The following is a 20,013-nucleotide window of genomic DNA, read 5'->3' as shown; positions in this document are numbered from 1 at the left end:
TTTTCCCTTAATTAAACACCAAGTTTATTAGTGAGATAGAGAGTCTATTAGTCCTATGTGACTAATAATATAAAAATGCTATTTTATGATACTTGGCCTACTGTGAAAAGGAGGTGTAGCATCATAATAAGAAATTAAATCGAATGATTCAGAAAAAGGTTAAAAAAAAGATGAGTATGTATATTATAAATCTTGACAGGAACAGATAGTTTCTCTGCTCGCCACAGATTTTTTAGGAAAAAAGTCAAAAATATCAATAAAAAGATTAAAAGATACTCATATTTCAATATTTCTTGAACAGCAGAAGGAAGAAATAGTCATATCAGTTTTTTAGATAAAAGTAGCTGATAGACTGTAAAAGCTACAGAGATTTCTCTAATCATTTTCCTTCTCCTTTTTTCATCTCTACAGATTTTCCTGTTCACCACAGTTTTTAGAAAATAAGTTAAAAAATCAAAAAAACATTTAGGACATACTCATATTTCAATTTTTTTCTGAAAAAGAGTAAGAAGTGCTCAAACCAGAATTTGAATGGAAGTTGCCAAATGGACTGTGCAAACAACAAAGATTTTTTAGTCTTTTCTTTTTTTTTTTCTTTTTCCCTTGACAGAAGGCAAAAGCCCCTCATATAAGGATATCGTAGTCTAGCTCATTTTTTTACCCTTTCCAGCTTGGACTCCACGTACGCATTGGGATACCACCCACCATTTTTCTTTTTAAAAAAAGTCAGGGTTTCGGAATCCTGCTTGCACCTTTTCAGCAAATGTTTGACTTGGTGCTTAAGTGCAGAAAATCTAATACAAATACACAACTTTCAGAAACAACAATGATATTGCCTCCCCAGTCAGTTACACATCCACCCGCAAATAAACAATCTATAACCAGGATTAGACTGCTGATACCTTAATTTCATGGTGAAGATAAAAAAAACGTCTACTTCTATCCCTCAGAAAATCTGATTCAAAATAATAGCAATGGCAAAACCTCCCTTAAATTATAATAACTAAGGTTACAAAATTTTCTTAAGGCCTGTGTCCTCGATAAAATACAGATTACAAGGAGGAAAACCCAATGGAAAAGTTCTTTCAATTGGATGTCTTCTTCTTTCTCTTATGTGGTCTAGAAATTTTTGTTGTGTCCATGTTGTCGTTCATCAGATGTTCGTACTCCTCCAAATTTGCAAATGGTGATGCTCGATTCGTCCTATTGAACTTCCTTTTCTTTCCCTTCTCTGTCTTAGCAGCCTGACTGGATTCCTCTTCATCACTCCCACCACCAATAACAGCATCATCAACATCAACATCACCACCTTCTTCAGCAATGCTATCCATGATATCAAGACTATCATCGTCGTCGTCTTCGTCGTCGCTAGCACTACCTTCATCATGCTTTCTCGCAGCAAGATCGGGAGGTGAACCAGCCTCTGCATCACTCCCATCTCCAAGTAAGTCATCATCCTCCTCATCAGCAACTCTGTCGAGATCATCATAGTCATATTCTCCATCAGCTTCTTCCAATGGGCGATGCCCAGAACCCAGCATGTTATCAATCTCCTCTTCCTCACTCTCATCACTTGCATCCAGAAAGTCCTCTGCATCTTCATCATCTTGTGAGGCCTTCTTCTTTGCCTTCGGTTTCTTTGACGAGCTTGTTTTGTTCATGTAGAATCTATGGAAGACAACATCCTCAGGAGGCACTTCATCCTCTGCCAACTGTAGTATCTCGTCACCAATTAGATGATGGTTCAGGTCAAGCTGCAGACAAAAGAAGCCAGGTCAGTTTACTGGAGATAAATGTGACCTAAAAATTTGGAAAAAACATGATCTATTTTTCATAAGAAACAGAGCATAGGATGGCAAAAATCAAATTTCATGTCAAGGTAAATAAGATACAGTTTGCTCGAGATCATAATTTAAATGTATCTACGCACGAAAATATGCCCATATACATATGTACAATCGTATGCATGTACATATTTACAACATATACATATAGATAGATAAGGAAAAAATTGAAGCAAATACTATGACAATGCCAACCCAGAAATACGAAGTCAGAAGCTAAAGTACCACAGCTGTGGAAATGCGAGAAAAAGATTATAAGAAAAGGCAAGGGTACATGTCCAAACAAGCGGCGGGGCTTCTCTTTGACAAATACTCAAATAGTAGCCTGTTTTAAAAATAATGCAGGGAGTGAAAAAGGTGTTCATATTTTACAAGTATATTATGGATTTAATATCCCTTATTTTGTATGTGGACGTCTGCCCTCAACATCTGTCAGACATGATTTCGTAGACTTGAAAGATTTTATAACCAAGCGATCATGATGCTAGACAAGGTGTAAAGCCTGTCTCATTGATAAATACTCTCGCATGAGCTAATTTAAAAAATGACTCAGAGAAAAAGAGATGTCTATTTTAAAGGTATACTATGTATTTGTATCCTTTATTTTGTATCTACATGTCTGCCCTCAACATCCATCAAACATGCATCACACACACCTAATACTAGCAAAATAAAGGAGAGCAAAATATGAATTAGCATAATCCACTAAATAAATTAAAGGCTGCAGCATAAAATTCAAAAGTAGCGTTCATGCAGAGGAAGTGGAAATGTTACTAGCATGACTGATAATAATGCATCATATAGATAAAGCATGCACAAAGACACTGTACGAAATATTTATGCAGAAGTTCACAAAAGAAATAGAGGCCAATTCTTTATTTAGGGAAACAGATCAATATTTTCAAGAACGAATATGAAATATCCAAAAATTCAAAGAAAATCACCAGTGAATGAAAAAATTTTAGAAAAAATTGTGTATCTAGCAAGTCATGATAATAAAATCCAGATCACGTTTCCATAATTAATGACTAGATAGTGTCAAGAGTCAAGACCGTGCCATGAAGACAACTAGACAATGTTTGATAGATTGCATGAGCTAGAGCACTTGGATGGCTGAATGAAATACCATAAAATATCCCACATATTTTGAGGGAAAATGCACTAGGAATGGTATATATGATAGGGCCCACCATTGGTTATGGAATGGAATCAGCCACATCTATAAACAGTACCTCGTATGTCAAAGGTAATTTCCAAAATCCCAAAATTCTAGGGACACCAACATACAGGACACAATATGGATAAGGTATTTGAGCATTCAAACATCCTTAAAATTAGTATCTTTGCTGCATAATTGACTAGGCAAACCCAATAAACTATGCAAAAATGCAATTACAAGGTTATGAGATCGACCAAGTTATAAAACCAAGACCAGACATTTATGAAGTACAATGAGGAAAGCGCCTCCAGTAGCAAGGAAAATTGTGTGGTTAAGAGACAAACCTTTCTTGCAGGTGCAATTTGAGATCCACCATGCCATGTACCTTCTGCTCTCCGGTTTGGTTTTGGTTTCTTCTCCATGAACTTATCAAGAAAGGCACCAAGCGACAAGTCATTTAGTGGATCACCATTATAAACAATGTTGGCTCCTGATAATATTGTCCGAGCCATGGTCGCTACTGATGGGTGCACATGCGCAGCCAATATTGTCAACTCCCACCAACTTGCATGGTCCGCATTGCTATTAAAACAAGATAAACAAACTCAAACTGTATCCATGATGCAATTACTAAAGTAGGATGCAGTTGGTTATATTATGACCCCTTAAACAAAAATATCCACAAGCAGTATCCTCTATTGGCATAACGTTAAAAGATACATTTGCTTCATGGAGAGGAAGATAGAGAATGACACAAAATGCAAGAAACTAAAGAGAAATTAAAATGATATACACATTACCATGATCTACTACTTCTAAATGGATCTACGCACCATGTAGTCACAAAACAAGTGGTAATAATGGAGTTAGGTCGCAAAATCCCTAGTATGCCAGACAAATTGACAATCCATAGCATCACTCTACACAACTTAGAACACATCGGACCAAAAAGAAAATGCAATCCATCCACAACCCCCCCCCCCCCTCCCAAAAAAAAAGGACATCGATTCATTTAGCAGAATGCTCACAACATCCACATTTATGAGCACACAAGTACACCCTCCATCATTTGCACATGTTTATAAACCAACATAAAGGGCACATGCAGAAATTCAAACTGCAGATCGTGAATTAAAGAAATTTGATATCGCATAAATCTAGTTTTCTATTTGTTCTCTAAGCATACGTGTATCCTATACTTTGATTTATTTTGTTACCAAATGTCGAAAATTCAGACAAACTTCTACAGATGACTGAATGGCCGTGACCAAGATCCAAATTACTAAGTACCATGAAATGCTCTAGTTTGGATAATAAGAATCAACTCTAAAAGAAGGGTACAAACAATTTTCATTGGAATCACTTTCGAATATGTGTTGCGAAATAGTACCACTAAGATGAGAGGACTAGAAACTGATCTGAAACCACCCAAATCCACGATCATTGTAATTTATACCCATAAGAAAGGTAGGCCGAACCGAACCGAACCACCCAGTTCGGCCCGTACCGAGCCAAGTAGCCGACTCGGTAGGAAACCGGGTTGGTTCGCCTATTGGAATCGGTTCCGACCCCGAACTAGCCACAGCGAGTTCCGAACTGACCGAAACCGGCCAGAAAAGGCCCTTACTGGACCAAACCGGCTGAAACCGGTCTAGAACCATTCGAAACCGGCCGATTCCATTCGAACTCGGTGCGAACCGTCCAGTTCGCATCGAGTCGACCCGGTTTGGAACCAGGCCCCCTCCCCCTCTGCTTTTTTTGTTAAAAACAAGTGTTGGGAAGGAAGGTGTGCCATAAAACAAGTGTTGTTTTGGAAGTTTGTTTAGCCGTAAAACATGATGCAGAGGGCAAAGATTCAAATCAAGAAGGCAGATCCAATGTACGCCCAGGAGTACATCGACATCATTGAGCGACGATAAGACTACCAGATGGATAAATACTTGCATCTAGCAAGTAAACAGAAATATTGAAAATTAGGCTGCTCTTGTACTTCTAAATTTTACTAAGACAATAACGAATTGTATCTGCAACACACTATCTGAACCCTCGGTTTTAGTACACCGTAATTGAAATCGATATAGATGACGAACTTTTGGCCGGTCTGCGTAATGTGATTTACAAGATGGAGCTTGTTTCAGAAGTCGTAGCCCTGTCTAGAAGAGGTAAGTTAACTTAAGTGAGATATACAAGTTAACTGGTATCTTCAATTATTAACATATTATAAGACAGTTCTTTTTTACAGACCAAAATATTTAGAGAGGGCACTGACAGCTTTGGAGTCTCCACAGCTGTCGCAAGTAAGAAAAATATGAATCCAAATATATTACACATCAAGAGATTATTTACCTGGCACTAGATGGTTAGTAATATGATATTATCCTATATGTAATTTTCTTCCATATTTTTACAGCTAAATGGTGGATTCATTTTGGTTTGTCCATAAAAAATCTTAAGCGGCAAGCTATCTGGATCCTCTTCCAATCGATTTTCTTGAGTGAATGTGGGCGCAACTGGTCCACTTTTGCCTTCATCTACAGCAAGAGAAACCGTTTGACACAAAAATGCCTCAACAACCTTATATATGTTCACAACAATCTGAGGTTGAGATTGAAGTGCATTAATGAGAAAGTGGAGCTAAAGTACACAGATCTGATCCATAATTCTTTCGTTGATGATGAGGATGATCCTATGATTGGATGGCTTGTGGGCCAGCAGCAGAACCGGAGCTTGATGAGAGAGGATTGTCTCCACAATCGGTCTGTTTCGTAGCCAACGAGGCTAGGGTCGATGCAGGACAATGGGCAAAGAGCAATATTCCACATCCTTCCAGTTGATCAGCCATAGCCATATAGGAGCCGATCACCACGACTCCTTATCTGAGACATCCTCGGATATATGATTGAGAGATGCTAACGAGACCACCATGCCACCCGGTCGATTCGGTCAGAAGGGCGACATACCTCCTAACATAGCCAGACAGAGGGGCACGAAGGATGAGCAAACAGAGAGTGGAACGAAGGGTAAGCAGGCAGCCAGTGCCATGATTGCTAAAAAGGCAGCTGCCCACCATACCAAAAGAGAAAAACAAAAGGCACCTACAACTCTAATGGAGAGTGTGGAGGAGCAAATTCACTCAAATTTAGAGACTAGGAACAACAATTTTGGTGGTCATGGATCTGCTGACCAGAAAAGAAGTGGACATGAGACCACTGTTTATTAGATAGCCGCAAGGTGGCCTTCAATTCACCGATGAGTCTCAGTTTATGCATGTTACACTGGATAGAGACCATGGTGTATGATCTAGTGGAGCCCGCGAGAATTCGATTGCATATAGAAGACAAGCTCCTCGAGGTCATTCGGGAAGACACAATGCAGCTGCAAATAATCTCGCACATGGAATAAGATCTATAGACGTATCAGATTTTAAGTTGTATACTGGATTCTATTATCCGCAGCCACGGACAACCCATGACGCATATGAATATGGATATGGATATGGTGCGTCTAAGGTATCTTTCAATGGCTACTATCCTATGCAGCCCGGAGCATCTTATGGATCGAATTTTGTTGCTGGCTTATTCAGATGAGCTCCTTCACAACCATTTTATCAACTAGTTTATCAGTCAGAAGACACCTCTCAGAGCAAGAGCTTCAGCAAGAGATCCAAGAATACTTATAACTCGGAGTGTGTTCTTTAAAGGTTGAACATACAAGATTATATCGCCACTTAGTTAAAGAGATGGGCTGATGTGCCTTCTGACTATGCTAATAATCCGAATATCTGCGAGAGGCATTGCCACTTGACGAGATTTTAGATATCAATATGTATGTTGTACTTTAATTATATGTTATTGATTGTATTATTTTATATTTTTTACCTTACTACTTGATTTGAGGATATTTCATGTTGCTTCTTATGGCATGTAGCATCTCACTAATTATTTTATGTTTTGTATCATTTTAAAACAATAAGATGCATCATTTAGATTAAACCGGAATCATAGAAACATCAAAAAATATCAAACAATATCAAAAAATCATCAAATTAGACTTAAAATCATTAAAAATGTTCAAAAATATTGATTACCAATTAAATCAACTTGAAAAATTTCTAAAAAAAATGGGTGTGCCGGTACGAAATCGGCACGCCCAAGCGTACCATTTGTCAGTACGGTACCGAACCGATACTGTACCGACCCATCCGCCGACCAATATGGGTCTCGGTACTGGTTCAGGGACCTTGCACGCAGGTTGGATCTTTCTCCAAAAAAATTAAATTGGACAGATAACTAGTCACATTTTTCTACTGCATGCACAGTAGGCAACTAACATAGTTTAAAGCTTGGAGTTTGATAGCATGCCTGACATGGGGGAAATCAACAGTATTGAGTAATGTATTTCAGACAATAAAAGCAGATACTTTGAGAGATGGAAACTAATACCAGTAGGAGGGTTCCCTATGACGTGGATCGTAACCTGCAGGTAGTTTTGACCTCATATGAGATGGTTGAACTTCTTCTTTGCTTCCATCACTTACAGTTTTAATTCTTGAACCATCATCGACTTCAGAGTCATAATCCTCCTTATAATTTGAATTCTGCAATTTTTTACCAGCTTGTGAAGCACTGGAACAGCCTGAATTTGCTGAATTTCCAGATGGTGTCATAGACAAATCCTCGGTGCCTTCTATGATGTCCTCGAAGTGCTCAAGATCATCATCAACAGACTCATTTTGTAGCACCACAGTCCTGCAAATTGGGGAAGTAGATGCCTTACCATCTTTTATAACCCCAAGACCCTAAGGGTAATATTCAATTGCCAATGGTGTAAAGAAAAAACATACCACAAGGGTGGCTTTGCTTTAAGAACCTCAGATAGTATAAATAGGCATCCACATGCATATTGAGGGGGGCGCTGAAGAGCTGCCTGTTCAAAGAACAAAACTAAGGTGGTAAAGATCAACATGGTAGAGGGTATTTAAAACCTGAAATAAAAGTAAAACAATGCCTTCACCAACATGGTAGAGGGTATCTCAGATCATTTTCCATTATATAGAAAACAATGTCCGTGTGTGATGCATTGTTGTAACCAACAGATTTCAAATAGGAATTGCATTACTCTTCAGGCAGTTCAATTTGCCGAACAATAACCATGATCATCAAGACTTGTCAAAACTATTTGGAATAAACAAGTTCATGAACAATGACATAACACTACATTTGGTGAACCAGAAGTCTCATCTCAAGACATTGAATGAGACGGACGACCAAATCATCAGTTTTCTCACCATAGAAAAACACCAGGTCATTGTTTAATTTAGGCAAATTAAAGTATGAGAACTTGCTGCTGCTCAGCTCAGCTGCTTATATATGAAGTGCTTCACTGCCACAAGAAGCATGAGTGGAAATGGCCGAAAGAGATGCTGGAATTTTGTCAATAACAGCAACCAAGCTGCCCCAGTTTTTAGTTTCTGTAGCCACAGAAATATCATTCTTTGAATCCCTGCAAACTAACAGTGGACTGCAGCAGGTTACAAACAGCCTTAAGGAAAAGATGATTGAAGCTCCTTAGAATCTCAAACATCAGAAAAAAAGCCACTAATTAAAAGGATGCTTCCACAAGACTTCCTAAGCAGAACTCCAAACAGGAATGGCCTAGGTCGAAATTAGTCACCATATCCAGTGATATCGATAAGCAGTTTTCACCTACGATTTGTTTGAAATTTATTACTATTCCATGGAATCTAACATTTGAAGCCATATCCAGATTGTCAGGGCAACACTGATAAATGAGTATACATAATCAACTTAAGTCAAAACTATTAAAATGGCACTTATGTGAGAATCATTTCAACCATTGCATATTATTCTCAATACCACAGAGACCAAACTTTAAGGACGAAAATGAAAAGGGATATGCAGTGGTTATTGTCAAAACAACCTCGACCAGAATTAAGAATACAACCTTAAGTTAAACATAAATGTTCCGGAAGTTCAACTATATGGTATCAATAAATCATAAGTTATTTAATGCTATAAATGTCACCTACAAACCAACACAAAAGCTATGAACTGGATAATTCCGTTTTGAGAAGGCTTTTTCCATATCCAACCATCTCAGTTATTAGAATACCAAAAACAGAGAGTTGACCAGCATAATGCAGAAGCATGTGTCAATTGAGTCACTAGTTCAACTAGTGAAATAAATTTGTATTTTTGGCAATTGCACAAAAATGAGCAGACTAGAAGAGTGCAACTGCCAGAAACATCTCAAGAGGAGAGAAGCCCATGAAAATTTCAAAGAACAAGACTAATCACATTTAAAATAATGGGAAAAAAACTCCCATATGTATGAGATAGACAAGTGTCATCACCAACCTGCATGAGGCGCTTTGAAAAGGCAGCTACCCGCTTTAAGTTTATATCGTTTTTCATTGCTTTGACCAGTAATCCAAGAAACATTTCTGGCTGAAACATCAAAGAAACATTGTTGATATATTAAAGAAACAAAGACATATTCAAGCAAACGGATGATAATCTAAAATAAATGTTTTAATGATAAAAGGACCTTAAGGAACAGAGCAGGAGGTTTTTAAAACTGCTTCAATGGATGCTAATAAATGGCTACCAAGGTGTCTAGACGGCAATCCATCGGCATGCAAGCTGATCACCATGTTTCACATAGGTCCTTGAAACCAGGCACAACAGATTTAAGAAACTAGTTGTGCATTGTGTAGAAACATGCATGTCAACAAGCATCCATGTGGCAAATAAGCACAAGAATCCAGAAGGTTGAAACATTGGATAAGCCATTAGCAGCTACTCATTGATCGCTATGCTGCAGTTAATTTCTTAATAACCCCTAACGATCTACAAATCAGCCTTCAATTTGAGTTTCAATGATGTTCCAATATTTCTAAAAATGAGTGAAAAAGATAAATTTACTAACTAGTGGGAAAGAATTACAAGGGGCATCCCAACAATTTGCAACAACCCCCTTCCAGACGAGAGAATATGCCAACTCAGTGGCTACACGTGCATTACAAATATATATTAGCTCGTAAAACACATGATTATTTGAAATGCAGTTTCTATTGATCTTTAAGAAACGAGAATTATCAAAAATGTAAAAGCAATGTGCTACGGTGCAATCTTGGTTATTCTTTACAAGAGAATAATCAGAGCTTCTGAAGAGCTTATCTAGATGTCAATGGAGGGAAAGGAAAAAGAATTGGTTTTTCTTTTTGTGATTCGGTGGGGGGGGGAGTGGCGGGTGGGGGATAGAATGTGGCATGGAGTTCCAGTGCATGTTCCTATATTCAACACTGGAATGAAGAATACATAAGGCAGTGCATGTGAAGGACAGGTTTTAACATGCCTGTTTAGGGGTTATGACCTGGACGACCAAACTGCAAGAGGTTACAAAACTTGATTTCTAACAGAAGAATTCTTGATGCATGTATATAAAATGTTTTGAAAATTTAAATAAGCGAGACACTTTGCTGATTATCTATCTAGATTTATTCCGTTTATCAATTAAATTTTAATTGTTTTAAAAATTGCAGTTTTTAAGTTGTGAACATTCAGGATCCCTAAATGCAGACACCAGAACTAAACAACATGAGCCCATTCATCCAGTGAATGAACTATCGAGCAACGATTACACTGGAAATTTCAAATACAAAAGCATGAAGCAGGCAGCACGCAAAAGGCAGATGACCTTAGATGAAGTCACGGCAGCAGGAGTCAGAAGCTTTGAATACAAAGCACGATAAAAACGGTCACTTGCAATCTGATTCTTGGAAGTGATCTGATATAGAAGCATTAATGCCTGAACCCCAATATTGAAATTTCCAGAATGGACCTGCATTCAAAAGGATAAAGTTGCATGAATGTTCCACAATACCAACCTTATTTTCAAGAATGAAATTCCAACATTACTAATGTTTAGACCTGTGCAACTGTTGGGTCCGGCTGGGTTTAGGCCAGTCGAAGTCTGACAACAAGGCCAAAATCTCCGGCCCAAAACCGGCCCAGCCTGGTCTTGAACATGAAAACATGAGCATAAGCCTAGACCAATTGGAAATGAGGGGGCCTGGGCCCAACCTGACCAGCCCGCCAGGAGGTAAGAAAAGAGAGGGAGGGAGATGTGGTTGTGGTGGCATTCATTTTCGTAGGGATTGGGGGAGGGGGGGCCGAGAGAGAGAGAGAGAGAGAGAGAAGGGGGCAGAGCAAAGGGGAGGGGTGAAAGAGGGAGGACAAGAGAGAAAGAGGCTGGTGCAGGTTGGGGGCGGGGGTGGGTAACCACTGAATGAGTGGTCAGGGTTCTCCCATCCCTTCCTCTTTCTTTTCTTTTTCCTAATTTCAAACTTTGAATATTTGATAATACACATAATACTAAAATATTATATATATATTATACAAATCGGGCTGGGCTGGGCTGGGTTGTGAAATGTCAATCCCGTAAAATTTCAGGCCTGGGCTCAGGCCATCAGGCCGAAACCCTAAACCCAGGCATGGTAAAAATCAGGCCAGGCCAGGATGTGTCTATCCTGCACAAGTCTAGGAATGTTGATGTCCAGCTCATTAACTCACCAATCTGAAAAGTACTGGGGTTTGAACTTCAACAATATCATCTGCTTCATCACTTGAAACAAAAGGAAATGCTCTGTTAACTCCCTGCAAAAAATGAGGTGCCGACACTAGATGTCTAATTAACATTAAAAATACTGAATATCCACCTTAACAAATTATTCCAAACATGAAAGAAGAACTATTTTTCAGGAGAAACTTAAACAGAAATCATCAAATACAATCACTTTCAGATTGGAAATTTTGTTTATGCCCGATGGCAAGTACAACAACATGCATAATTGCCACCTTGTATTAAGTGGTTTTTTTTATCGTATAACTACGTCCCCGAGCCCGAGGTCTTAACTTTTTCACAATAGCACTCCTATTGACTTCGGCTTTACTAATGAATGAATCAGCTTCGTTCAAACCCATATTATGATTAGCATTTGCTGCTGCAGAATAAACCAATTGTAAAATTGGATAAGATGCTCGATAAGGCATGAGTTCCAGTATCATAAGTGTTTCCTCATAGGAACGTCCGCGAATCTGATCAATTACTCTTTGCGCTTTTAAAACAGACATACATATATGTTGAGCTAAAACTTTTATTTCTCTATTTTCTTCTCTACCTGAACTCTGGTTCTTTATCATAAGGTCATCCCCCGCCAATGAATGATAAGTACCTTTTTAGTATTTTTATGTTTTATTTTACTTTTTTATTTATATAAATAATATTTCTATTAATATTTAATATTCAAAATATTATTAAAATTTAAATAATTTAACGATGAGATTTGTTGTTGTTTCTTGCAAAAGAAAGCTTGCATAATTACACTTCATAGACTTAGGAAGACTGGAAGAGTTATCTAGAGGTAACATATATCAAAAAGATGTCCTTAACATACACTCCATATTTATTATTTTTTAAAGTAGGTAGTCTTTTTCGTTTTGGTTACCTAATCCCATGTTTATACCTTGATATTTTCCTTTTTAGTGATCATTTTTGCATGGAATGATAAGCAAAAAAATCCACATTGAACTCATAATAACTAATCACGAAATCTTTTAGGAAACTACGGTCTCAATCAATCTATGGATGCACAAGTCACACAGCTGATTCTCTTATAATACATTTCAGTAGATCATGGATTCAACAACTGGTAGAGAGAGACAGTACCTTCAATACTGTACTTCTCCAACATGAAATTGGCACTAGTATGGATGCAGAGTCATCCCCACATCATAGGGATGTACCAATTGTCCTGATCAGTACCAACCAGTAACAAGGCCAATATGAAGCCTGTCTCAATCAGGACAGCAACTTATTTTTCAAAATATAAACATGGGAATGGGAAGAACCGGCCATCCCAATTGGTATGAACCAAAGCCAAGGCTGGTTCAGTCAGTACCTTTTTTAAACAAAAAAGGTGGAGGGGCATGTTGGCTGACAAAGTTAGAAACGTAAATGGCAAATCGATCAAGCATTAAAACATGTTCAAAATTATACTAGAAACAGAATTATCCGACTCAATAATAAAAAGGAAACATGCTAAAATTATTCAACAACCAAAATATGGAAATCTAGACTTTGCAACCATTTAAATAGCTTGAAGCTTTGACCTTGCATGGTAGAGATTGGAGAACAAAATTTAATACTTGTGCTACAGTACTAGAGACAATGCACTCCCATAGTTAATTATGCCACGGTACAAATGCCCATTAGATCAATACAGTAGGCAACCAAATGAACTTCAATACAATTCATATCCATACAGTGCATAAAAAAAAAGATTGACTTTATATCCATATTACATATTAAAGGCCCCAAAAAAAAATTAAAAAGAAATCCTCAAATCGTTATCACCCTTAGTACTGTTATTTCAATCCTTGCAGTAGATATTAACAGATATCTTGACATACTTACAGTTAGGACTGCAGACAAAAGCCGAGAATCCATCTCAACATTAGATCCCAGAGATGGTTCCTTTTTGCCATTTTGAAGAGAGCTTGTCATTTTACCTTTAACTTTTTTGCTTTTTTCCTCTCCATCTACACTTTTCCTATTGTTTTTTGCCTTTTTACACATCTTTTCACCATCATTAGCCTCTGAAATCAGTACCTGAAATAGCAGATACAAGGCACTAAGAATAATTCTTGAAAAAATTAAAATGGATGTACAATTTAAGCAGGTGTGTACGCTCAAAGTGTTATATAACTAGAATCTTTTCTAGAACCTTAGAATGGAGAATGCAACAAATCACATCCATAAAAGGAGCCCCATCAAACTACTTAAAGACACGACAAAACTAAAGGCAAATCACTTCAGACTAATTTGAATGGTTCAAGCTTCAAACTGTACCACCATTTAATATATAAATAGTGCGCTGGTCCCCTTGCAGGGCACTATTTAGAAATATTGTAATGCCGCCAGAGTAATCCATTTGCTAGATTCAAACAGTTTGCTTACCGTTCTAATGATGTAACAATAGAGATAGACTGATAGGTTTCCCAAGAAGTGATAGCATCTCAACTAGAACGATACACGAGCTGAAAAGGATACGTTTGACATTACCTCTGCTTTTTATGAAAATTTCAGGGACTAGTATAGAAGATAAACTTTTGAACATGATTAGCAATTAGTAAATAAGCATTACTAATGCACATTTAAAAGTGTAATGGAAAAGAAATGGGATGCAGAAGGAATATGTCAGGTATCATTTCGAATTTGGATGCTAATTCTACGAAAAAGAGGTTCAAGTCACATTAGATTTTGATATTTAACTTATGTCATACGCAAGGTCCGCCGTACCGACCGTACTGATGTACCGATGGGCGCCGGTACCGAACTGGTACCACCGGTTCGACTTGGTTCACGCATCCAAAAGCCTCAAAAAAATTTAGAACCGGTATAGGCCGGTACGGGCTGGTACCGGTTTTTAACACCGAATCGGACCGGTCAGATCCGGTACCGGTTTGGTACGGGCTGAATCGGCCAGTACATGCTGGTTCAGCATACCATGGTCATACCCAAATTATTGAAACTTTGATCATCAATATAGTTGTCAGTGCATCTAATTTTTTGTTTGCATCCATCATTGCCATTTGCCAAACCAAGATTACGACCTAAGGCTGCATTTGGTTGTGGATTAAAGGAGGGTTAAATGGAAAAAAGACCCTTTCAACCCATTTATTCGACCTTAACCTGACAAACACTAAAAAAGCAACCAATTTATTCCGAGGGCAAAACAGGCATTTTGCAAGGTTTCTAAAACAACTTATTCCACCTAACCTAGAGTAAACTATTCCACCCTATCGGGTGGAGTACTTTATTCCGGAGTAAAGAGGGTTAGGGTAAGTTAACACGCTTACTCTAGGTTAACTTACTCCAACCAAATGCAGCCTAAATGGGTTAAAATAATGGTTCTAGCACCAATGCTAAACCTAACCTAGTGGTCCATGTTTCGGGCATAGCTTGAGACTTGAATATCATTCAGGTCAAGTCAAAAAGATCCAGGTGTAATAATCCCACTTGCACAAGCATGCAAAGCTTCTTCAGAAGCATATTTAGCTGTCAGGACTACTCATCTTTTCTTTGTTCAGGAATCATAGAAAAACATGTTATGAGCAATGATAAACAATTTGTAAGTGTTCCTTTAATTGCTTTTCTTTCATTTCTGGCTCTAATCATTGCTTGCTTTTTCCATTGCATATGTTGTCAAACTTCTAGAATTGACTGTCAATTCATCATGGTACCTGTCAAAACAACAGCTATGAAGAGAATTCATAGGAATTGTTCTTGTAATTGGACTTTGCTTATTACAAAAAGTAGAGGACAACACTCGATACGCCTTTGAAGGAAAGCAGCTCTGACTGTAATAATAAAGCTGGCCATCAGACTAATGAGATAGCATTATAAAGAGAGATTAAGAGAGAACATATGATCATGATATCTAGAACCCGAGGTTAACCAAAAATGATGGTTCCCCACAATGCATGTATTCTCATCTTTATTCAAAGAACAGAAAAACAACAAAAATTAGCAAGATAATGACTAGGATGTTATATCTTGTCCTGAAAAGAAGCATTTAGTTATTGAAGATGGCAAAGCATGGCGATGAGATGAGTTTTGCTCCAAAAGCACATATCAAAACAGAGAAGTTTGAACTGTACCTTAAAGAGTGCGAAATATACATCAACTAAACGTTTTGCTATTTTAGGTCCATCTCCTTTTTTACTAAGAAGAATCTGACTCAAAAAATTAACCTGCAGAAGAATACGTAATTATTACAACAAGAAGGCTTAATATAACAAGATATTATATTTTAAGAAATAAAAACGACATGAATATGAAAGAGGCAATCAGCAAAACTATATGGTTAAACATGCACTTCAACTGATGAACAAAAATGATTTATCTGAAGCAGAAAGAATAAGTGCTAGATGAAGTCAACATCTGCGCCACAATATGCATAATAGTGAACAATGTTAGATGCCCAATTTGTGCTAAAAAATTTATTCATTAATCTAAACACATTTATGTTTTATTTAGTTCCATCAGAGGAAAGTGCTATTCATATTGGCATCTATATTTCCTATTTTTATTAACAATGTATTGTTAACAATATGATGGGCACCATCGAGAACATATCTCTGCCAATATCAATTGCTCCCAAAGAGTCAAAAATACCCATGCATACTAGCACTTCTACAGCAGGATCGCCATCACCATTCCCACACCTACCAGCAGTTCTCAAGTCGTGCAATGAAGATTAGTTGATACAGAGAGCAAATCTTCTAAGAAAAATTAAATATCAGCAAGGAAAATGAACAGCAAGGAAAAACAATCAGTAATTAAAACTATCATTCGCCCCCTGAATCATGCAGGAAAGGACTGCAGATTCCTAGAGAAGCTAGCTTATATCTCATTTTTATAACTCCAAAACAACCCAAAAACAGAAAAGAAAGAGAAGAGAACTAGTAGACAGTTTAAAGTGTGTTATTTTACAACAAAAAAGGTGCAAATGATGGAAACATACAGCCTGATATTTTGCACGCAATCCAATATGAGGTCTAAAGATAAACGAATCCACCTCATCAATAACCACTGCCTGAAAAGTACAAACAAAATACAAATATGAGACTGACTGGAAAACTCAACAATGAAGCAAGAAATACATCACAAATTAAACATGCAAATACAACAACATATGTGTAAATATGTTATGGTCTATAATACCATTTTTCCTTTCCCAGTGGGGTCTTTTTTTGGTGGGTTTTTTCGTTTTCTTTTTGTTCTTTTTTTAGCTTAGCAAGAGAGAAGGTTTTAGCTGGAATACATAACTTTCCCGATATCTAATTTAGCATTTTTCCTTTCTTGTTGATATCTTCATTACTTAAAGAACAGAAGTCATACAGATTAAAGGACTTAATGTATGATTTATATACAGAAACTCATGAAAAGAAAAATTGGCAATCAAGCTAAAGATATGCATCTTCAATCTTTTTGTCATTATGTACTCAAATATCTGGTCAATAAATGCAAATTGAGAACATAAAAAAAATACATCAGAAAAGGAATCCATATTTTTTCGCTTGTCAGGACCATTATCGGCATACTGGCATGACTGGATATGAAACTCAAGACAGACCAACACTGAAAAACATAATAAATATTAATAAAATAATTTTGCATATCCTGATTCCTCATCTACTGACATTTTCAGCTTCTAAATTTCAACATACTGACAAATGGAATTGATGTCCATCAGTCAAGCTTAAGCAGTACTCCGTTCCTGCAATATGGCTCAAGGGTTACAATATACTCTCATAACTATATGTCAAAGCTAGTCTGGGTACCTGACCAAATGTAACAAAATAGGATCGGGCCAATTTTGAATCTAATCAATAGAAGAGGGAAAAAAGGCAACTATAAACTGTATTTGACTTTTGTTACCAGGGACAGGGAAAAGGTGATTTACCTTCATATTAGGATGTGCAGATAAGAGGCAAGACAAGTGATAGGCAGCACTAGATGCCGCTTTCCTCTCCGGATCACCAAGCTGCGTGAAGCCAACAATGGATCATGTTTTGCACTATTTGCAATTAAAATTCATTATTGACAGGATTTCTTTACTTGTCCCAACAATGAAGAAATGATAAGAACTTTTTACAAGAGAAATATAAAAAGAAAAGCACTCATGAAGCTTGAAATAAAAAAGCAGAAGACAGGCTGCAGGTAGAGAAATGTTACTTACTTTATTGACAAGAGCAGTGAGCAACCTGCGCTCTTGTTCTGATTTACTCTTCAAAAGGGTGTAAACTGTCTGCAAAGAAAAGCAACAAAAACATGATAAATTATTTACTCCAGTTAAAGAGCTATGCTTTGCCATGAGAAACATGTGGTGCTCCTGACTTACCCCTCAAGAAATCACCATTAAAGTACATAACAGGGCATCTTTTGGTATACAAAAAAGGTTCTTTTTTTTTTCTGCACATTGGTCGCTGAAATATTCCTTGTGGTATTTTAATCCTTGAAATATTGCAACATATTGTTTACACATCCCTCAAGTTAACTAGATGACAACAGAATATTCTACTTTTATTCTCCTAGAAGTGTTAATTTCATATCTTCTGGACATTTTAGATTCTAATTCTCAAACTTAACCAACCCCTTAACATGTTCCCCTCCACTGTTGGTCCCCTAGCACCCAAATCCCGAAAAAGACGGCGAAGTGAGTGAGAAGATGCCAACTCCCGAGACTCACATGTACAAACATAGAACTTTTGCAAAGTTTTTATATAAATTTATATAAAGTTATAAACATGAGCAAATCAGGGATTAATATTAAAATATCAAAGATTTCAGGGAATAATATGTAAAGAACCCTAAAAATGTCAAAAATCACCCACACACTAGAAGATTTGTAAATAGTGGTCATGACAACTGTTACGGGGGAACTTAGCCACCATGCCCCACGTGACCGGCACGCGCGCCCAGGAAGACTACGGCTGCTATCGTCGACAATCTCTCGACAACAACAGACTGTTCCTCTGAGGCACGCCGCGGCCCCCTGCTCCACTACTCCCTGCAACGGCCGTATCCGGCGCTGCCCCACGATCCCCTGTAACAGCCGTACAAGGCGGAGCTCCACTATGCCCTGCCATGGCTGTACCCAGCGCTGCCCCACGACGCCCTGTAACGGCCATGTCAGTGGCAGCCCCATCGTGCCACACGATGACGAATCCCCGGAAAAACCCCCCAGCCTGATATATATGAGGCTAGGGGAAGGGGGAGGGTAAGATATATCTTCCAGAGTATCATCTCACCTGCTACCTTCTCCTTCTCCTTCTCCTTCGATCTCCTCTGACTTGATCGTCGGAGGGCCCCCACTACCCCGGTGGTGGTGCGAGGCTTGCTTGCAGGTTTCACGGCGGAGGGCGGAGCGCAACCAAAGCAACTCAAAGGAAACCCCGTTCACACCGCTGTGCCAATCGTTCTCGGTTTGGACCACCAGCAACAGTTGGCGCTAGAGGAAGGGCCGGATCTCAGAGCGATCGTAATGGCACGGCGAGGTGGTCGTGGAGCTTCTAATGCTTCCGGTCGCGGGGCCTCTCGCGCCACTGGCCGGGAGGCCGCTGCATCCCCAACACGCTCTCAGCAACACTCCACCGCCCCACCGCCCATTCAGATGGTCGAAGCCGCCCAGTTCGACCAGCTAACCCAGCAGGTTCGCACCCTCACGGAGGCGGTGCAGAATCTGCAGGGTGCGATGTCCCGGGCGCCGCAGCAGGCTCAGGAGCCGCCGCTGCCTGAGCGTTCGCCTGTCCTCCTCAACCCGCGTTCCTTCCTCTCCCATGGGGAGGAGCGCCGGCGCGAGGAGGATTCTCGAGCACGCTCCATTCTGCCGGGACCTTCCCACCGGAGCTGCGCGGGGTACGAGAGGCGGGCCCGGGCGCGTTCCCAGACCCCCCAGTCCTCGAGGAACCCGCGCTCCAGTCGGTCCCCCTCTCGCCGCTCCTTGTCTCCCACCCACCGGACGCGTTCCCTGGACCGGCGGGTGGACGATCTCCACTGGCAACTCCAGGTCCTAAAGGGCCATTCTAAAGATCCCTTCGCCGACTTAGAGATCTCCTCCCAGCCGGCGCTCGCCTCGAGGATCCTGCGGACCCCGAATCCGCCGGGGTTCAAAATGCCGGCGATCGAGCCCTATGACGGGGCGGCGGACCCGCGGGATCACGTCGAGAGTTTCAGGACCCTTATGCTCCTCCACGGAGCATCAGATCCCCTTCTCTGCAAGGCTTTCCCGGCAACCCTCCGTGGCTCGGCGAGGGCATGGTTCGCCGGGCTGGAGGCTGACTCAATCCGGTCCTTCGACCAGTTCACTCGCCTCTTCATCACTCATTTCGCCGTCAGTAGCCGGCGGCGACTGGTCTCCGA

The 20,013-nt window shown here is 39.3% G+C and overlaps 1 protein-coding gene across 1 annotated transcript in view; it reads right to left on the bottom strand.

Annotated features, from left to right (window-relative positions):
* Window positions 1-956: 956 nt before the first annotated feature.
* The window catches only part of LOC103711517 (CCAAT/enhancer-binding protein zeta), a 39,460-nt gene continuing 20,403 nt past the window's right edge, over window positions 957-20,013 (bottom strand). Inside the window, exons 5-16 of the mRNA XM_039134409.1 lie at window positions 17,831-17,899; window positions 17,555-17,635; window positions 16,613-16,684; window positions 15,747-15,839; window positions 13,501-13,695; window positions 11,598-11,681; window positions 10,723-10,866; window positions 9,381-9,470; window positions 7,847-7,929; window positions 7,446-7,751; window positions 3,348-3,585; window positions 957-1,754 (exon numbers count right to left, since the gene is read on the bottom strand). Coding sequence (XP_038990337.1) covers window positions 1,086-1,754; window positions 3,348-3,585; window positions 7,446-7,751; window positions 7,847-7,929; window positions 9,381-9,470; window positions 10,723-10,866; window positions 11,598-11,681; window positions 13,501-13,695; window positions 15,747-15,839; window positions 16,613-16,684; window positions 17,555-17,635; window positions 17,831-17,899 — 2,124 coding nt within the window. The 3' untranslated portion in view covers window positions 957-1,085. The remainder of the gene's footprint in view (window positions 1,755-3,347; window positions 3,586-7,445; window positions 7,752-7,846; window positions 7,930-9,380; window positions 9,471-10,722; window positions 10,867-11,597; window positions 11,682-13,500; window positions 13,696-15,746; window positions 15,840-16,612; window positions 16,685-17,554; window positions 17,636-17,830; window positions 17,900-20,013) is intronic.

Source organism: Phoenix dactylifera, chromosome 15 (assembly GCF_009389715.1).
Source record: "Phoenix dactylifera cultivar Barhee BC4 chromosome 15, palm_55x_up_171113_PBpolish2nd_filt_p, whole genome shotgun sequence".
NCBI lineage: Eukaryota > Viridiplantae > Streptophyta > Magnoliopsida > Arecales > Arecaceae > Phoenix > Phoenix dactylifera.
Note: the sequence above shows the minus strand (reverse complement) of the source record. Positions and strands in the feature narration are given on the sequence as shown.